Source organism: Saimiri boliviensis, chromosome 2 (genome assembly GCF_048565385.1).
Source record: "Saimiri boliviensis isolate mSaiBol1 chromosome 2, mSaiBol1.pri, whole genome shotgun sequence".
NCBI lineage: Eukaryota > Metazoa > Chordata > Mammalia > Primates > Cebidae > Saimiri > Saimiri boliviensis.
Genome location: NC_133450.1, coordinates 154565736 through 154584778, shown reverse-complemented (window position 1 = coordinate 154584778; position 19043 = coordinate 154565736). Strand labels below are relative to the sequence as shown.

General features: G+C 41.3%; 1 protein-coding gene across 4 annotated transcripts in view; it reads right to left on the bottom strand.

The window, feature by feature from the left end:
- The window catches only part of DOCK8 (dedicator of cytokinesis 8), a 243967-nt gene that overhangs the window by 28219 nt on the left and 196705 nt on the right, over positions 1–19043 (bottom strand). For all 4 annotated transcript variants that reach the window (XM_039461451.2, XM_039461450.2, XM_039461452.2 and 1 more), the window contains 8 exons: positions 18735–18822; positions 13969–14065; positions 12469–12603; positions 11127–11279; positions 8697–8855; positions 7014–7114; positions 6054–6246; positions 1673–1816 (listed from right to left, as the gene is read on the bottom strand). In XM_039461451.2, the coding sequence (XP_039317385.1) occupies positions 1673–1816; positions 6054–6246; positions 7014–7114; positions 8697–8855; positions 11127–11279; positions 12469–12603; positions 13969–14065; positions 18735–18822 (1070 nt within the window). The remainder of the gene's footprint in view (positions 1–1672; positions 1817–6053; positions 6247–7013; positions 7115–8696; positions 8856–11126; positions 11280–12468; positions 12604–13968; positions 14066–18734; positions 18823–19043) is intronic.

The following is a 19043-nucleotide window of genomic DNA, read 5'->3' as shown; positions in this document are numbered from 1 at the left end:
GAGCTTTCAGAGGGGGAAAAAAAAAAAGCAAAACACACTGGCTAGGTGTAGTGGTTCATGCCTGTAATTCCAACACTTTGGGAGGCTGAGGCAGGAGGATCACTTGAACCCAGAAGTTAAGACCATCCTAGACAACATAGGGAGACCCCATCTCTACATAAAATTAAGAAAATTAGCCAGGCATGGTAGCATGCTCCTGTAGTCCCAGTTACTTAGGAGGCTGAGGTGGGAGGATGGCTTGAGCCCAGGAGGTCAAGGCTGCAGTGAGCCAAAATGGCACCCCTGCGCTCCAGCCCGGGTGACAGGGCAAGACTCCGCCTTAAAAACAAAAACAAAACCAAAAAACAGGGGAGAAGTTTGGAAGCAGGGACTAATAGCAATTCAAAAAGGCAGTTTCAGCATATTTAGATTTCATCAGAGGCCCTCCTCTAGCCAGATGCTAAATGTAGGAGTTAGCAGGATTCTAATTCATTTTCTGGAGTTTGAGGAGATTGAGAGTATATTAGACATTTTCTGAGTCCTGAAAAGGAAAGCAGGAATAGAGAGAAGATGGTTAAAACAATAATTAAAATACATAAAATTGTAGAGAGGAAACTTGGAAGTAAGAAGTAGAAAATAAGGATTAGTATAGTATAGAGGAAAACAAAATTGGATCAGCTAAATATAGTGAAGTATTGAATACTTTCTTGGCTTAAAATTTAAAAGAGGAGGGAGATTAATAAAATGAAAACAGGTTGGGCGTGGTGCTCACCCCTGTAGTTCCAGCACTTGGGAGGCCAAGGTGGTCAGATCACTTGAAGCCAGGAGTTTGGGACCAGCCTGGCCAACAGGGTAAAACCCCATCTCCACTAAAACTACAAAAAATTAACCAAGGGTGGTGGTGCATGCCTGTAATCCCAGCTATTTGGGAGGCTGAGGCAGGAGAGTTTGTTGAACCCTGGAGGCAGAGGCCATGACTGCACCACTGCACTCCAGCCTGGATGACAGAGCAAGACTCTGTCTCAGAAGAAAGAAAAGAAAAGAAAAAGAAAAAAGAAAAGAAGACAGAGTTTCCTCTTTGCCCTGAATCTCAATGACTTCCTCTCTCTCTACATTTTTCCTAGTATATATACTAAGAGCGTTTAGGTCCAGATGACGTTAGTCAGAGGAGTCTCAGTGGTTTCTGTGCCCACATTTCTCTAAGCTGGTCCTGGTCTGTGACGATCCCACAGACTGCACAGTGGCTAGGAGGGAAGACACTATCTGTTCATTCCTTCTCTCTTCTCCCAGTGGTTGCTTCCCAGTTTTTTTTTCTCTCTGAGAGGAAAAATGAAGGAATGAGAACATGCCTCATCATTTATTGTGTAACCTTGGGCAAGCCATTTCACCTCTCTGTGGCTTAGTTCCACCCTTATTAAATGGAAATAATACAGTGAAACTGCTGCCCAGCCAATGAGCATGCAGTGAAGGCCAGATCAGCACTGTGATGAAAGGATGTCTCAGCTCCCTTAGGGAGCTCATGCAATTTGCATACATCCAAGTCCTCGCCAGGCCCATCCCCTGCCCTGCACACCCTGGCATGTGTCCTTGGGAAGTGGGGCTGACTGCTCCGTTAAGACCAGGTGTTTCCAGCACCCCAAGTCCAGCTGGAGTGAGAGATGCCAGGCCCCAGGAATGCCCTCTGGGCACTGACCGTGCTGAAGAGCTCTGAAGCCTGCTCCAGGAGGCCCACCAGGCCACTCTCAGTGAAATACTGGCCTACACACACTCCATCCTCATCAGGCGACAGCGTGTCGTCAGAGACCACAGACTCCTCCAGCACATTGGAAGAAATATTCTGAAAGAGACCACAGTATCAGCCTGGAGAACAGGGTGACCAGACTAGTAAGAGACCATAGGAAGCCAGACTGGGGGAATGAGGAAGCTGGTGTTCAGATCTTTACCAAGGCTGTGATTAAACTAGGTCTGCAATTCTACCCCGGGAGTATCTGTCTGCTATTCACTTAGAAGGGGCGCACTGAGCGACTGGTCTTCAAACCTCACATTTTTCTTTTTAATCATTAGGAGATTTTTGCATAGAGGATACTCACCTCTCAATGTCACAACAGTTGAGTTACTTTAGTGAAACAACCCTATGGGACATATGGCTGGTGTCGTGGTTTTCAAAAGGCAAAGGCCAATTAACATTAACTAGACTCCCTGCTTCACCAACTGAGCGAACCTCTGGCTTCCTGTGGTGTTCTTCTGAAGAACGTTGCTATGTGGAGTTGACTTTCAGATAAATAGCCATGATACATGACAACAGCAAGTGAGGCTGTTTTCATTGGGGAAGTTTTCATGGCATTGCAGCAGTTGCTGTGTTTTTTTTCCCGAAGATTTTGTTCACATGCATTTTTTCCTTTACATAAACCATTGAGTTTAGATCCTCTAGCTGAGCATGCAGAGACCATGGTTAGGGTAAATCAAATGAGAAACCCAAGATATAAAATTTAGAGAGGTACTCACTTTTAGAGCCACAGAGGTACTGAACTTGTACCTGCTTGACCCTGACAGAGAGTGCCTCCTCACCCTAGCACTGGGTCTGGCAGTGAATATGTGACAGGTCAAGACTCATTCTCTTTTTAGCTCACAGCTATAGAAGAAATGCATACAGAAAATTAAAGAAATGGGAAACCTTCCCAGCCTAGGGATTATAAAAAGGTGGCACACATGCTACTCCTTCCTATTGCTGTAATCATGGCAGGCATAACTAATCAACTGCAGCACTCTTACTCCAGAGCTTGGATATAGTCTCAAAATTCTTCAGCATAGTGCTCCAGTGAGCCACTACTAACTGATCAGAGTTGGCCTGTGAACTAAAAGCTGTCTGCCTTCTGGCCTGGTTAACAAGATCAAGTGAATCAACCTTAGCAATCAATGAGGACACAGTTGTCGTAGATAGCCCTATCCCTTCACATACAATACTGTAATGTAGTTTTAGGGATATAGGAGGAGGCAGTCTAAGCCTTTTGTGGCCAGCCTTTCTTCCAAACCTGGCCTATGTATTATGATGTTTCTGTGAACTGGAGATAACAGAAGGAAATTCAGTTGAAAGCATTTAAAACCCAGGATATGAATGCTATTAGAATTGTATGCAATTTTCCACATGAAAGGAACAGATTTGAAGCTATGTAGCTTCATTAGCTGTAGTCAGAGGAAAAGGATTCTACAGACTTTCTTGGCTTCAGAATCAGGGAGGTACAAGTAACAGTAGTATCTAAGAATGTGTCCATATCTGCAGCTGTGAAATAAATATTGTACTCTGGGACACAGAATTTCAGTGATCTCAGTTTCCTGGAATTCAGTGACCTCAAACTTAGTTTTCCTTGCACAGATTTATTTATCTCTAGTTTGTAAATCTTTTCCAAAAGCTCAATTTCATTGGAGTAGAACAAGGTTGAAAATCAAAGCAAAAAGCATCTGCAAAATCAACACTGGTCAGCTGTTGTTAATGCTGTCTAGAATTCTTCTTCTATAAAGTAAAGCATCCTGATTTCAGGGAAGTAATCACCCATAATTCCAGGTGTGGGCCTGTGCTCTGGCTCAGCCAATCAGAGCACTCCATTTCTCTGGCCATTATGGCTGCTTCAGGGATGAGCACATGACCCAGTCAGGATCAATAAGATGCACTAAGGCTTTCTCTGCAACTGCTAGAAAGGAGGCCTCTCTCTTCTCTCCTAGACTTGAACCTAGAGATGTAAACCCAAACTGTGGTGTGGGAAGCCTGTGAAGAATGAAGCTGACACAAAAGATGGCAGAGGTGAAAAGTGGTGATGACACTGAGCTCTGTTGACATTGTTTGTGCCCATAGGTCCAGTATGGCGGGTGCTACTCCAGGCTCACATCGCTTATACAGGCTGACAAATTCCATTTTTACCTTCTGTCAGTCTGGGTGGGGTGTTCTTTCACTTGCCAGCTACATTTACAAATTGATTTGGTATGTCCCATTTGAGAGAAAAGGAATTTGCTCATACACGTTAATGTCACTTGGCTTCTCTTCTGTAGCTGAGAACACCTAACTCAATGTGTCCTGTACATCATGAAGGCTTCACACTGCAATTTCTTCTGTCTTCCTTTTCTCCTTCTTCATCCTTCCCTGACCCTCAGGGCTTGGACCATAAATGCTCACAACATCTTGTGCCTCTTTATAACAGTATTTCTCATTATTATAACTAAATAAAGAATGGGATAATTAGTTACATGGTGTCTCTATGCTTAGAATGTAACATTCATGAGGACAGGATGAGGATCCAATAAATATTCTCTGAAAGAAGGAATCAATGAGTAAAGATATGTGAACAGATAGAGCTGTATCCCCATGTTGGGATAATGTGAAATATTTCTGTTGATTGTATAATAATGATTCTGTCTCACTTTGGCATGTCATTCTTAGCAAATCAATTGAATTCTAGGTAAAATTAGGACAGTACTTACTAAATATAAAAGTCAATAATGAAATGCAGTTGATATTTAAGTAATAAATGTTAAAATATGGTCACAGGAAAAAGGCATAAAAGAATTATAAAATAGTAAATGAAATAATATTAAGTGCTAAACCTTACAATTTCCTGGGAAATGAAGGAGTAGTACTATAATATTTATTCTTGATAATATCTAACAGCCAAAATAAATTTGAGAAAAGCAGATATATCTAAAATAACTTTTATAACTTTCTTGTATACTTTTATGTGATTTAAAATCAGGTATTAGTTTTATGCTTTTGGATGAGATTTAATTATCACCGTTTATAACAAACATTTCTGAATTAAGAAGAAAGTTCGTTTTCCAAGCATGAAATCACAGAATAACTATTTTTGTTCTTGAGGACCATAAGAAAGGTGGAGCTATTCATAGGTGGCAATACCCAGCTTTGCAGTGTTCTGGGAAACCAGAAGCTCCTGGCTCCACCTGACTTGTTTTGGTGACTTATTCTCTAAGCCTGGGAAGGCTACTTTGAATTGTTCTTTCTTTCTGGTTCATACAACATCACAAAATTGTGTTGAAGAACAATAATGAGAACAAAGCTTTTCATAAAGTCAGTCATGTAAACTCAAACAAGAATAATACAAACCCTTGTAAATGACTTCGTGAGTCTGGCTTGAAAAACACTCTATTACTGTAGCTATATTGTTCATGGTTTCAGGGGTGGGCATCTCCAAAAATTATGTCTCTTACAAAAGAAGTACCCAACATTGTGTTTTCTTCTCTTTCTCTCAAGCCTGTATTAAACTATTCAATAAGAACACTGTAAATGGCCACTGAGCATCCCCATCTGAGCCAACTTTTAGGTCTGGCAGATAATTTCTCTTTACCAAGTGGGGGTAATTTTCAGCTTATCCTAAGAAGGGACTGATTCAGCCTTTTGTTTCCCTTCTCAGGTGAGTTTGATTTTCTTCTTGATTTTGGACTGGAGAGTGGGCCCCTGCAAAGTCAGAGAGTGGAATCAAATGAATGGGCCAGGAGGGAAATCATTTATCCAATGTTTTCCAAACTTTCACAGATGTCAGTATACTATGTCAACTACATGTCATCGAAAAAGAGTTTAAATGACCTTAGAAAAACTGCTCTCTCACTTCTCTCCTCTGTAAAGTGGGAGTATAATGCCTTCCCTATCTACCTGCTTCACAGCTTTATGGGGAAGTTCAAATGATGCCAGGCATGTGAAAGTGTCTGCAAATGTCTCCTAAAGTGCTATTGACTCTAGGTGCCATTATTGTAAACAACAATTTAAAAGACAAAAACCAACAATGGTGGAAAAGCAATTAGAAGAGGCAAATATAATGTATGAACTTGGGATTTTTCAGCCTTAGCACTACAGATATTTGGGGCCAGATAATTCTTCATCAAGGGAGCGCTCTTACAGCAGAACGTTTAGCAGCATCCCTCTACCAGTCAGATGCCAGAAGCACCTACCCACCTACCCACATTGCGATAACCAAAAATGTATCTTGACATTGCCAAACATCCTGGGGCTGGGGGACAAAATCACCCAGGTGAGAACCACTGCTCTAAGGGAAAAGCTGCACACACCCCACCTGGAAGCTGACGCTGCCCACGGGCAGGTAGCTGTGGTCCTCCAGCATGCTCAGATACTCGGCCACTAAGGCAGCGGCGTGCACCAGGCACATGGCGGCCTCTGTGTAGCACTTCCTCTTGGTGTGTTTCTCTGCCATGTTCTGGAGCCAGGTCAGCCGCAGATCAGGAGATGCCTGGTAACTCTTGGCAATTCTGAAGACAGATTGAAAAGCAGTTTCGAGGACAATGGGTTAATGACACTGTTCTACTGTGCGTGACCTTTTCGTTTTTTCTCCCCAAGAGTTCCCTGCGACCCTCCACCTGAGATTTCACCCTACATTTCCAGAAAATGAGAGAGAAATAAACATATATTAGTCCCTTGATTTTTATTCCGTGTTTAAGGTGTGCTGACCTCCAAGAAATAGTACTTAGTAAAATCCTTACGGGGCAAAAAATACCTGATAACATGATGTCTATTTTAACGGCTCTCAGGCAATTTTCTGCCTTTTCTTTCGTTTCCCTCAAAATAAAACAGAAGACAAAAGTACTGCCCTTTGTATAATGGTGCATCAGAACAATTCTACCTCTGTAAGTATTTCTCCCGAACAAGGACTGGAAGACCAAGTTTTAAACTACAGTATAAAAAATGATTTCTAAAGTAAAACTATATGTGTATGTCTGAATATAACTGGAAGAAAATCATATAGAAAATAATTCCTATAACAGTTGATTATTCTTTTCTCTGATTCCGTGGTAAGTAGAAGATAGTGTTATTAAATAATGTGTCACTTTAAATTAGGGAATCCTTCTGAAAATTTACATATGAATTAACCTACTCTGAATGTTTAATTTCTATATATTATTCGAATGTCATCCAAACCACGATATCCATGTTACCTGTGATCATTACATCAGTAAAAACTCCACAGTGACAAATCTTCAACCCCAAAGTGACGTCCCTCGGGTGTCAGAAAGCTTACCTGTACATGAGATCCATAAGCATCTCAGGATCTTCCTGAAATTCCCTCATTTTCACCGTGTCATATAAGATGCTATTCAGATTACAAAGAAGTTCCTCCACCTGCAAAAAGTGTAAGCCTTGAAATAATCTTGGCTTTGCAGTCCCAGGCGAAGAGTTAGGATTACATTGAAAATGCAAGAGGAAGCCATGGGAAGGCTTGGATCAGAGGGCAGCAGAGACTAGGGGTGGCAGAGTCATCTAGACCTGACTCTAGTTTTCATCTTCCCCAGCCCAGGTGCTTCTAAGGCCTGGATGTGTGTCAGCCCTGGAGATCCATAAATCTGCCTGAATCCTCAGACTATGTCTTTCTCCAATGTTTTTTGTTTAAAGTGTGCTGACCTCCAGTTTCAACCAGTTTCAGATATTTGTAAATTGAAAAGTTCTAAACTCTATTCTGTAATATCAGGGCTTTTTATACCAAGTAGGAAGCAGCTTGGACCTCAGTTGGGGTTCCATGTCTCAGAAGCCTCTTGGATCTTCCCAGGGCTTCAGAGATTTTAGAAGCTCTTGTAATCATTTGTTCTTAATTACAAAAGCCAACAGTGGAGGGACAGGGGAGCCTGCAGTACAGAAAGAATGAGAGACTATGTCCTGATCTGCAGCCCCTGGCAGGTGACTCAGCAACAGAATGTTGTCTTATCCCCCCTCCCCTCTGCCAGCTTGCCAGAGCTCCTAAAATTTCTACTACTAGAGTCATTTCATTGGGTGAAGGCACTGAAGACCATTATTAAACTGTCAATATTTTGATTGGTCTTGTTGGTTAATAACTCTCCATAAATGATGAAATTAAAGGAGTATGGTCAAGATGAAATGAGAGAGGAAGGATTTGAGGTAGAGGAGAGGAAAATGGTTCTGAGAATGAGGATGCAACATTGCTTGAGAGAGCAAGAGACACTTTAGAAATAGGGTTCTTAGACTGAGGGAAAAAAGGAAAACATTCATTTATTCATTCTCACTTAATTAAGACCCTACTATAGAGCAGGCTGAGAGCTGGAGTTAAAAGATAAATGGGACAGGCTAGAGGTCCATGGTCATTGTAATGGACATGGAAGAGATTATTGTCCTTACAAGTTTCCTTAGGACAACCGTGTTTACAAGCTCTCTCGAACTTGGCCCTTCCTTACCCCTTACCAGACAAGCTGGTCCCTTTACCATCCCTTCAGACACAAATAATTCATTCTGTCAGCTACTTACAACATCCCCCTCACTTGCCTCCTGCCTAGCTGAACCCTATGTTAGCCTTTTCATCTTATCCCTCCCTACAGGCGTTCCTGGCCACCAGATTGTTTATTAATCATGTCCTCTCTTCCTCTAACCTTACATAGCATTTAGTTCCTTACCACACAGTTGACACTTATGTATCACTTGTCTTGTACTGACTCCTAATTGTTTTGAGACTGAGCCCTCCAAATAGACTGTTAGCATCTTGAGTTTGGGGACAGTAGTGGACGTATTTCTTTTTAACCTCTCAGAGCACTGAGAGCACATGCATATTGGACAATAAATGCTTGCAAATGTTATGTGACTATGTTTCTATATAAATTGCATCTATATGTACATACATACATACATACATACATACATAAATAATAGTTGACAGATCCCAAACTCATGCATGAGACATGTATGTGCTTCGGTGTACCTGGGTGGGAAAAGGAGTCATCTGCATGGCTGTGTCCTCTTCTAAATAGGCCAAAATTGTCCTCAAGGATCTTCTCAGGTGCTCTTCATTAAAGTCTGGTGCTCTGCCCACCAAAAATGCCAGTGACATGGTTACTTGCATCTTTACTCTTGCAAAGTTCTATATCAGAGAAAAAAAAAAAAAGATGAAATGAATAAGAAGCACTTAGCAGTAGGTAACTGAAGGCAGCATGACCAGACACAAATAACTCGTCCATGTTTCTTTTACCCATCTTAATCATTTCCCCGTCTCTCAATGAAATGGGAACTACACTTTGCACAAGATTCATATTGTTGCTTAAATGGCTTAAATGGACATTGCTCTCACATAAATCTGTCAGGCTCCCTTTAAATTTTCATTGAGGACTGTGCTGCCTTTGTGCTGCAAGCTGGAAGATTCTTCGAAAGTTGGGTCTGAGGATACGGTATATCCTTTTGTGCCAAGAGTCTCTTCTTGGGACTTTATTTAAACTTTATTTAAAGAAAGGTACTTTCAGCTTGGCCTCCCAGCACTTTGGGAGGCCAAGGAGGGTGGATCACTTGAGGTCAGGAGTTTGAGACCAGCCTGGCCAACATGGCGAAACCCCATCTCTACTAAAAATACAAAAATTAGCTGGGTGTGGTGGTGTAAACCTGTAATTCCAGGCTGAGGCAGAAGAATCACTTGAACCAGTCGGCAGAGGTCTCAGTGGGCTGAGATCACGCCATTGCATTCCAGCCATGGTGACAGAGTGAGACCCTATCTCTAAACAAATAAATAAGGGGACTTCTGCAGCCAGCATTTCTGAGATTTTGAACTCTGGGTAAGCTTTTTGATTCTTCTTTCTTTATGAAAAAATATGGCTATCTCAAGGGGCCCTGAGGAATGTCCTAAAGGCTTTTAAATAATCATCCTTAATGTACTCAGAGGAGGCTGACTTTCTTCCATGGGCCAATTTATTTTTTAATATCACTTGAGCATACTCATTAATATGGCCACAAATAGAAATGCCAAAGAACATATCAAAATCTAAAGCAAACTTGACTGTTCTATAATAAAGCCGAACTCTAAAGTCTTCGTAGCTTTGAATAAAATTCAAATCTTGGCTAAGCATGATGGCTTATGCCTATAATCTCAGTACTTCCGGGGGCTGAGGAAGGAAGATCACTTGAGCTCAGGTGTTTGAGACCAGCTTGGGCACACGGCAAGACCCTGTCTCAACAAAAATGCAAAAAAAAGTTAGCTGGGTAAGGTGGCTTGTGCCTGTAATCCCAGTTATTACACAGGAGGCTGAAGCTGGAGGATCACTTGAGCCCAGGAGTTGAAGGCTGCAGTGAGCTATGATTGTGCCACCACACTCCAACCTGGATGACAGAGCAAGACCCTGTCTTAATAAAAAAATAAATAAATAAAATATTAAAATAAAACTCAGGTTAGATGACATTGGTCATTTAAAATTCTCTTCCATAGGTCATTCTGGCACTAGCTAGTCAGAATTTAGAAACAGGAAACACCCTTCTGAATTCTAACTTGTCTATTGTTTTTTTTTCCCCACAGATGATAACTTTTAATCTAAAATATTCTTCCACTTCTTCTTTTTTTTTTTGAGATAGGGTCTCAGGCTGGAATACAGTAGCACAATTGTGGCTCACTGCAACCTCTGCCTCTGGGGTTCAAGTGATTCTGGGGCCTCAGCCTCCCGAGTAGCTAAGATTACAGGTGTGTGCCACCATGCCTGGCTAATTTTTTGTATTGCAGAGATGGGAGTTTCACCATATTGGCCAGGCTGGTCTTGAATTCCTGGCCTCATGTGGTCTGCTTGCCTTGGTCTCCAAAAGTGCTGGGCTTACTGACATGAGCCACTGCACTTGGTTATTTTATTATTCTTTTGAGATGAAGTCTTACTCTGTTGCCCAGGCTGGAGTGCAATGGCGCAATCCTGGCTCACCGTACGTCTTCCTCCCAGGTTCAAGCGATTCTCCTGCTTCAGCCTCCCAGGTTGCTGGGATTACAGGCATGCGCCAACACACCTGGCTATTTTTGTATTTTTAGCAGAGATGGGGGTTTCACCATGTTTGACCATAGCTAGTCTTGAACTCCTGACCTCAAGCGTTTCACCTCCCTCAGCCTCTCAAAGTGCTGGGATTACAGGCATGAGCCACTGTGCCCGGCCCCTGGCTGTCTATTTTAGAAACATACTGATAAGGGACCACTGCATTTATCTGATGAATTCACTTTTAGATGCAAATTAAAATGGAAGCTGCTATCTATCTACATACTCCATTGTTTCATTCTCACAGGACAGAATACTGTGCAATACTGCAAAATTTCCTTATGTTTTTTTTTCTCGGCTGACGCTATGCATTAACTTTCTTTCCCGATTCCAGGTCACTCAGCTGTTCGAACTCTTACACTGGTGGCTCCAAAACTGAACCTCATGAGGAGGTAAAGGGTGGCGCAGGCTTGGGTCCGGGTGACATCCATGCTGCTGCTGCAGTGGTGCAGGACTTGGTGACACAGGTTGGCACACTGTTCCACCTCCTCTTCAAAGAGTAAGTCTCCGAACTAGGAGAGACACGAGGGGCCATTAGGTATCACTTGGCACTTTGATAGACTTTCTGAACCCCATTGAAATACGCAAATGTCCATTCGGACAAGCAAAAGCCTAGAAGAATTAATGCATTACTCCAGAAAGATCATGAGCTATGTGAGTTAGAAGACGGATTTAGCAATGGAGGATACTTGGGACTTAATTACGGGCTGTGGTATTAACTGCACTGTGAGCCAGGTCGCATCACTGGTGTAATCACAACTATAAAGGAATTAAACCTGAGTTTCCTGGGTTCCCGAGAAATTACTGGTGACTTAAAAAGAGAAAATGGTCCTGCTAAGGATGAGCAGGATTTTACTTTCTAAATTTAAAAGATCCCATGCAGAAGGCACTAACTAAGATCTTCAATAATGGGAAAAACAGGCCAGACACCGTGGCTCATGCCTGTAATTCCAGCACTTTGGGAGGCTGAGGTGGCAGATCACTTGAGGTCAGGTGTTCGAGACCAGCCTGACCAACCAAGTGAAACCCTGTGTCTACTAAAAATACAAAAATTAGCTGGCCGTGGTGGCACACACCTGTAATCCCAGCTACTCAGGAGGCTGAGGCACAAGAATCGCTTGAACCCGGGAGGCAGAGGCTACCGTGAGCTGAGATGGCATCATTGCACTCCATTCTGGGTGACAGAGCGAGACTCAGTTTCAAACAAGAAAAACAAAGACATAAATAAAAAAATAAAAAGGAAAATAATCTGCATGTTATCCCAGGATAATCCTCATTCCTCAGGCTATGAGAAATTCATTTCTAACCTTCCCAGCATTTTATGGCATGACATTTTGTAAGACTAATGGGAGTCACGCAGAGGATTTAATCTCACTTAGAGGAGGTATTACAGAGAAAGAGTGAAATTGCTAAGTCACTCAGTCGATCTCTTCTCTCATGTCATAGACCTTCAGTGAGTGACCATTTCAAACTTCTAGAGTTAGGTCCACGTTTCAAGTATGGGAGTCCCTGCTTTTCCTCGGCATGGTGGCTTCCCACAGAATCAGCACATCTACTTTCTTCCTAGAAAGACTTAAGACCTTTACTGTGAGGCCATTTACTATGCTCTGTGAGTTTTGGTTCACCTGAAGACAGAAGTGTGAAGCTAGATGAGAATCTTACTCTTAACTAAGAGGAAGAAAACAAGCATCCCATGTTTACCTTGGCAATGAGGGCGCGGAGCGTTGCATAGCAGTGAGTCAGGTAGGTGGTACTCTGATCGTAGTTCAGAGAACGCACCAGCACCCTCAAAACACCTCCCAGCAGGCTGTCTTTACAGTCCAGAGCCGAGCTTGCCTGGGGGAATGGAAGAACAGCATCATTGAATCCCTGCGCTGTGCCAATGTTCCTGACAATTAACTCAGTAGTGCTGATGTTCCATCTCCAGTGGCGAGTCTTAAGAGTTTGGTGAGCCACCACGGGCATCATCCATTAACCATGGGAACTGAAGACTTATTTCCAAATGGCTTTATTTCAATGCTTCCAATTAGTTTGGGATTTATTCTGGGTTCCTAAATGAAGGTATAAGGCCCATCTCCCTCATCCTGGGTCACATCTTTTGGAAAGTTCTTTCTTTGTCTATGAGACATAGCTTTCCTTATGGGATTCAAAACACAACTGTGGGCTTCCCGGTACAACCGGGCCTGCTTGGTGGCAGCAATGCTTCTAAATAGAAGCTTATTTATCAGCTACATCAAGACTAACAACACCAACGATAATAACAAAAAGTTTCAGCTTTTTTTGAAAACTGCAAATATATTTGAGGACGGGTGTAGATATTTGGAACCCAATGTTGTGTTATATAAAGATATGGTGAATGTGATATCAAGATTAAGTTATCAAAGATTTCAAAGCCATCAAAAATATCACATACTTTGTGTTTATTTTTGTATGACAATTACTTTGATTTTAGACAATTTAAAAGTTAGAGAACTAAGATTCCACTGTGTTTCAACAATATTTCTTCTAGCCCTAAAAGCAATACTGGACCTACGCTAATGAACGAATGACTTCTCAATGGAAACATGTAAAAAGTCATTTTTCAGAGAAATTAAAAACTCATTACCTAGACATCTTGGGAATTTGTGGAAATATTACATAGACAATAAAATGAGTATGGTAGGAAGTTCACAAAGCTATATTTTTCTACAGCAGGAATGGCAAATTCATGGTACAAATGACTTTCCTTAACCAATTTAAGTCCAAAGAAGACATCGTTTGTCACATTTCGCACTTTTTAATTAGCCTCATCATAATCATAGCTCCCATATCAGACTGTGACCGTCTTTCAACTGGAGTTGACCCATCAGAAAAGATCCTAGTTACCACTGCTGTTCTAGATACTAAACTATAAGCCAAACATCCATGTTATAAGCTTGGTACATACTCACACAAATTTAACCAAGAGGGTCAGCCTGCCAAACACATAACCCTCTCTCCAAGTAAGCCCTAAGTCAAAGAAGCCAGAAGAATGTTTGGTATCTCTGGAATTTATAAGGTAGACACTACTGCAAAGAGTAAACTTCTCAACTTCATTTTAAAAAGAAGATGCTATGGGATCACACTGATGTCTTTCACAATTTTGCATAAAGAAGTCCTTATTCAATTATAATAAACATATTCATGGGAAATAGATCAGATTGGGTGTTTAGTTTTCCTCACCTGGATAATGTTTTCCTGCATATCCAGGATGATTAAATTTGCTTCTGTAGCCAGATTGCCACTGATCAAGGCTTCTTGATCTAACTCTGCCTTTGTTCTAAGAAACAACAAGAGGTCAAATTAAAGTGCATGTCAAACCTGGCCAGGTTCCGAGGATGGCAATCTCTGCACTAAGGCATAAAGAAATATCCAGAATAGTCAACCTTGAAATGAAAACAGAGCAACGAGCTCTGAGTAGCTAGAGCGCAGGTACCTTCTGTGATTCAAGTTTTGTTGAAACTATCATCTAGGTAAGGTCTCTTGGTTATGCTCATCCCCACTATTATTAATAATGATGATGACAATTACAAAAATAACACTATGGGTAGAGAAGCTGTTATTAGTTGCTAGTAGCAATTAAGCTGTCCTATCAGATTGTTGCCTAAAGCCTCAGGGCCATGGCTGTATTTCATGCATGAAAACCATTTCTAGATTTGAGTAAGGGGAAGTCCCTGCAGCAAGAGTGAGAGAGAGAGAGAGACTGGATGTGATGTGAGCTTGGCAGTGATGTGGCTGGGTTAGGAAAGGGTGGCGCTGCAGAGCCGGGTCCGGGGAGAGTCAGTCTCCAAACTTCCCAAAGACCACCTTGAGGTTCCTCAGCTAAAGGCGTGAGGTCTTTTGTCCTCTTCCACTGGGAAGCAAGACTGTATTTCTGTAGGGCAGGTGATCTAATATCCTGCTGGACATTAGTGGTCATTACCCACTAGGGAATGGGAAATTGCTTGGTGCTCGCTCCTCTATTAGGTTTCACTTAAAGGAATCAGAATATTTTTTTTTTGCTAGACCATCCATTCTCATGAAATCTAAGTGAAGTGGTAAAGGGATGTTTTGTATCATCATCCAAATTTAGTTGCAAGGACAGGTAGGTATGAAGAATTGACTTTACCAAGATGCGTCAGTGGCCAACGTGTTACCATGGTGTTGGGGTATCATTATATCAGCTCAGATGTCTTGGACCAGAATTACCATTTAACTGTTCTTGAGCCCCTTGACCTAATAATGCAGGTGCTTATATACCATTGAGGACTCAAAAATAAGTATTTCCGTGTGTTTTACATGTTTTCATGTTTAGGATAGGCTTCTGGTCCCAAGCTGCTTGACATTTTTTCTCATTCTCCAAGTGGTAATATTTTTGTAAAATTAATAAAATCTAATTTTTTTGTCTTAGAGACAGAGTCTTGCTCTATCACCCAGGCTAGTGTGCAGTGGCACCATCATAGCTCACTGAAGCCTTGAACTCCTGGGCTCAAGTGATCCTCCGCCTCAGCCTCCCGAGTATCTGGGACCACATGCATGAGCCACCAAATATTTTTATTGTTATAAAGTACACATAAAATTTATCATCTTAACCTTATCATCCTTTTTAACTAATTGATTGCTAGTTTAGTTTTAAATTTAGAGCAATGCTGTCCAGTAGAAACAAGGGGGGCCACAAATGTCATTTTATATATTGTGGTAACCACATTAAAAAAAAACAGGCCAGGAGCAGTGGCTCACGCCTGTAATCCCAGCACTTTGGGAGGCCAGGGTGGGTGGATCACCTGAGGTCCGGAGTTCAAGACCAGCCTGACCAATATGGTGAAACCCCATCTCTACTAAAAATATAAAATTAGCTGGGTGCGGTGGCACATGCCTTTAATCCCAGCTAGTCAGGAAGCTGAGGCAGGAGAACTGCTTGAACCCAGGAGGCGGAGGTTGTGGTGAGCCGACATCGTGTCATTGCACTACAGCCTGGGCAACAAGAGCAAAACTCTGTCTCTAAACAAAACAGGTGAAATTATTTTAAATATATTTCGTTTAGCCTAAAAGATCAAAAATACTGTTTCCATGTAAGCAATATAAAAAGTCCTGTTGAAATATTTTACATTATTTGAACTAGCCATATTTGAAGCATTTGATATCCACATGTGGCTAAAGGTTACTGTATTGGACAGCATGGATCTAGAGTGTCCTAACTGTTTTTTTTCCAAATTTTTATATTGTGATAAAGTAAACATCTTAACTTTTTTTTTTTTTTGAGATAGAGTTTCACTCTTGTTGCCCGGGCTGGAGTGCAGTGGCACAATCTCGGCTCACCACAACCTCTGCCTCCTGGGTTCATGCGACTTTCCTGCCTCAACCTCCTGAGCAGCTGAGATTACAGGCATGTGGTACCACAAATGGCTAATTTTGTATTTTTAGTAGAGATGGGGTTTCTCCATGTTGGTCAGCTGGTCTCGAACTTCCAATCTCAGGTAATCCGCCGGCCTCAGCCTCCCAAGGTGCTGGGATTACAGGCGTAAGCCACCCCACCCGGCCCATCTTAACCAATTTAAGTATATAGTTCAGTAGTGTTAAATACATTCATATTGTGCAACCATCACTACCACTAATCTGGTTTTTTAAAAGCTTATGATCTGGCCAGGAGTGGTGGTTCAAGCCTGTAATCTCACTATTTTGGAAGGCTAAAACAGGTGGATCACTTGAGCCCAGGAGTTTTAGACCAGCCTGGGCAATGTGGTGAAACCCTGTCTCAATAAAAAGTACAAAAATTAGCCAGGTGTGGTAGTACACACCTGTAGTCCCATCTACTTAGGAGGTTGAAGTGGAAGGACTGCTTGATCCCAGGAGGGTAAGGCTGCAGTGAGCTGTGATTGTCCCACTGCACTCCAGCCTGAGTGACAGAGTGAGGCCTTGCCTCAAAACAAAAAAAAAGAAAGAAAGAAAGAAAGAAAAAAGAAAAGAAAGGTTACCACTTATCCCTTTAAAACAGTGGATTTGGTGGCAATAGAATCACCTGGGAAGTTTTACCAACTACTGATTTCTGGGTCCTGCTGGAGTTTCCAACTGAAGTAGTCTAGGGTACAACTGAATACTGGCAGTTTTTAAAGCTCCCCAGGTGATGCTAGTGCGCAGCCTAGGTTGAAGATTATTACTCTAAAAGAAACAGAGCCAAAATAATTGAAAAATGATCAGAAGGAGGGTAAAAGACACCACTATTATAATTACAAATTTTCCATATAGGTAGGTTGAATAGTTCTAATTTTACTATGGTTCCCCTCCAACCCTTTTTTTTTTTTTTTAAAAAAAAAAGCCTAAACCCCCTGAGAATTTGTAGCTGTGAATCATTAGCTCTGATAATCAGCAGGCTACCAGGTGGTGCAGGGCTGAGAACTAACCTAGAGCAAACTGGTGGGCCATGCATGGTAAGAAACCAATATTGTGTTGCTCCTGCAAATCTAAGAGAAAAGTTTCCTAACACACCATTTTACACAGCCCAGGCAAAACAGGTCTACTTAGGGCTCTTCTTTTCATCTAGTAGAGTAGATGAACTAAACCACCTAAGCAAATCTGTAGCACCTTCTGCATGCGTATTTTGTAGTTGTTGTTCATTGCCTGAAGCAGAATGTATGGACTCTCAGATCAAAATATTTTATAAATCAGTTCAGGGGACTGAGTGCAAGGATAGCATACCCACAACAAATAGGCATGATACCAGCAACTGGGTTTCCAAGTGACATCTATCATAAAAACATACTTATTTCTTTAATGTTTTAAAATAAATTTGACTCCCCAAGTCCCATATGTGAACCAGAATGATTCATTCTTGTAGTAACAGCTAAGATACGAACTCATATTTATTTACAAAACAACACTGCTACTCCAGGCTGCCCCATACTCGCTAGGATGGGTGCCTCATCACCCATTGGGTATCCTACTATGTCAACTGTGTGTGAGGGGTGATTTTAGCTCTACAACATTTTGCTCAGTGAACCCTGGGACTCATTAGGCTATTTGTGGATAAATGGTATTAGAAATATGTGCTATCTAGTCGAACATAAACACTTCTAGCTTCCACAGATCTACATTGTTGCATATATAGCAATATACATCAATATATCTCTCTATTCATCTATAGCATAGATTGTGATCCAAACAGGTTTATTTTTTCATTTCTTCATATTTTTCTGATAACAAGATATATTATAATATATATCTACTGCAGGAAACATAGCAAAGTATAAAAGAGAAAACATCAATTACTGATATTCCCAACACTCAAAGAAAACCACGATTAATACTTTGGTAAATGTCCTTGCAGCCTTTAAAAAACACATTGACTATATGTCATCAGAGATTTGAGATTCTACTCAAAAATCAAGTGTCTACCCAGCCTTTGTTCATTTAACATTACGTCATAAGCATTTCTCCATGTCATTGAAACGATTTTAAAACATTTTGATGGCAATCCGACTTTTAAACTATTTTCCTATTCTGGAGCATTTAGAATGTTTTCAATTAAAGAAAAAAAACAACTTTAAGTAGCACTGACATAAATATCTCTGAATGCATATTTTTGTATACATTCTCAGAACATAAATACTGATTTGAAAATACGTGGTCCTGGGCACCGTGTCCTGCTTTCTCTATTTCCCTGCTACCCTCCCCAGAAAATCAGCTGCTTTTATTAAGCCATCTGAGGTTGCTAGTGAAATATTAGTTTTCTTTAAATGCTTATCAATGTGACAAATGTTTAAGAACTGGAAACCACAACTCCCTATACCTTTGATTATCCTGGGTCCCTGGATGAATTGTATTTTGTCCCTGGATGAACTGTATTTACGCAGATAATGATGTTTCATTTCCTTACCCTTGGAAGGATGCGGTTGTTTCAGTAATACAAGTAGCCTGGGAAAATTAGTTTTGGACTTAAGGTAAAAGTAGCACAAAGTTGCTGAGTGACTCACTTATCTAGCTTCTCATTAGCTTGCCGCCATTGTGTCTGCTCTTTCTTCCATCTCAAATTTTCATTTAGTCCTGGAAATCGGTCATTCCCTAGGAGTTAAGAAATGCATGATAGGAATTTGATTAGCATGAAACCCTCCAAGATAACCAGAGGTTTATAACAAGCTCAGTGGGGAGGCCCCAGCACCATTTCTCGGGCTAATTAGAGTCCATGCTGGTTGCTGGTAGGAGACAAAGTCGCCATGCCTGTGTCCAAGTTGGCTTGTTCTTTGATGGATAGACTAGAATATGAGAAGAACCTCTGCCTTTCT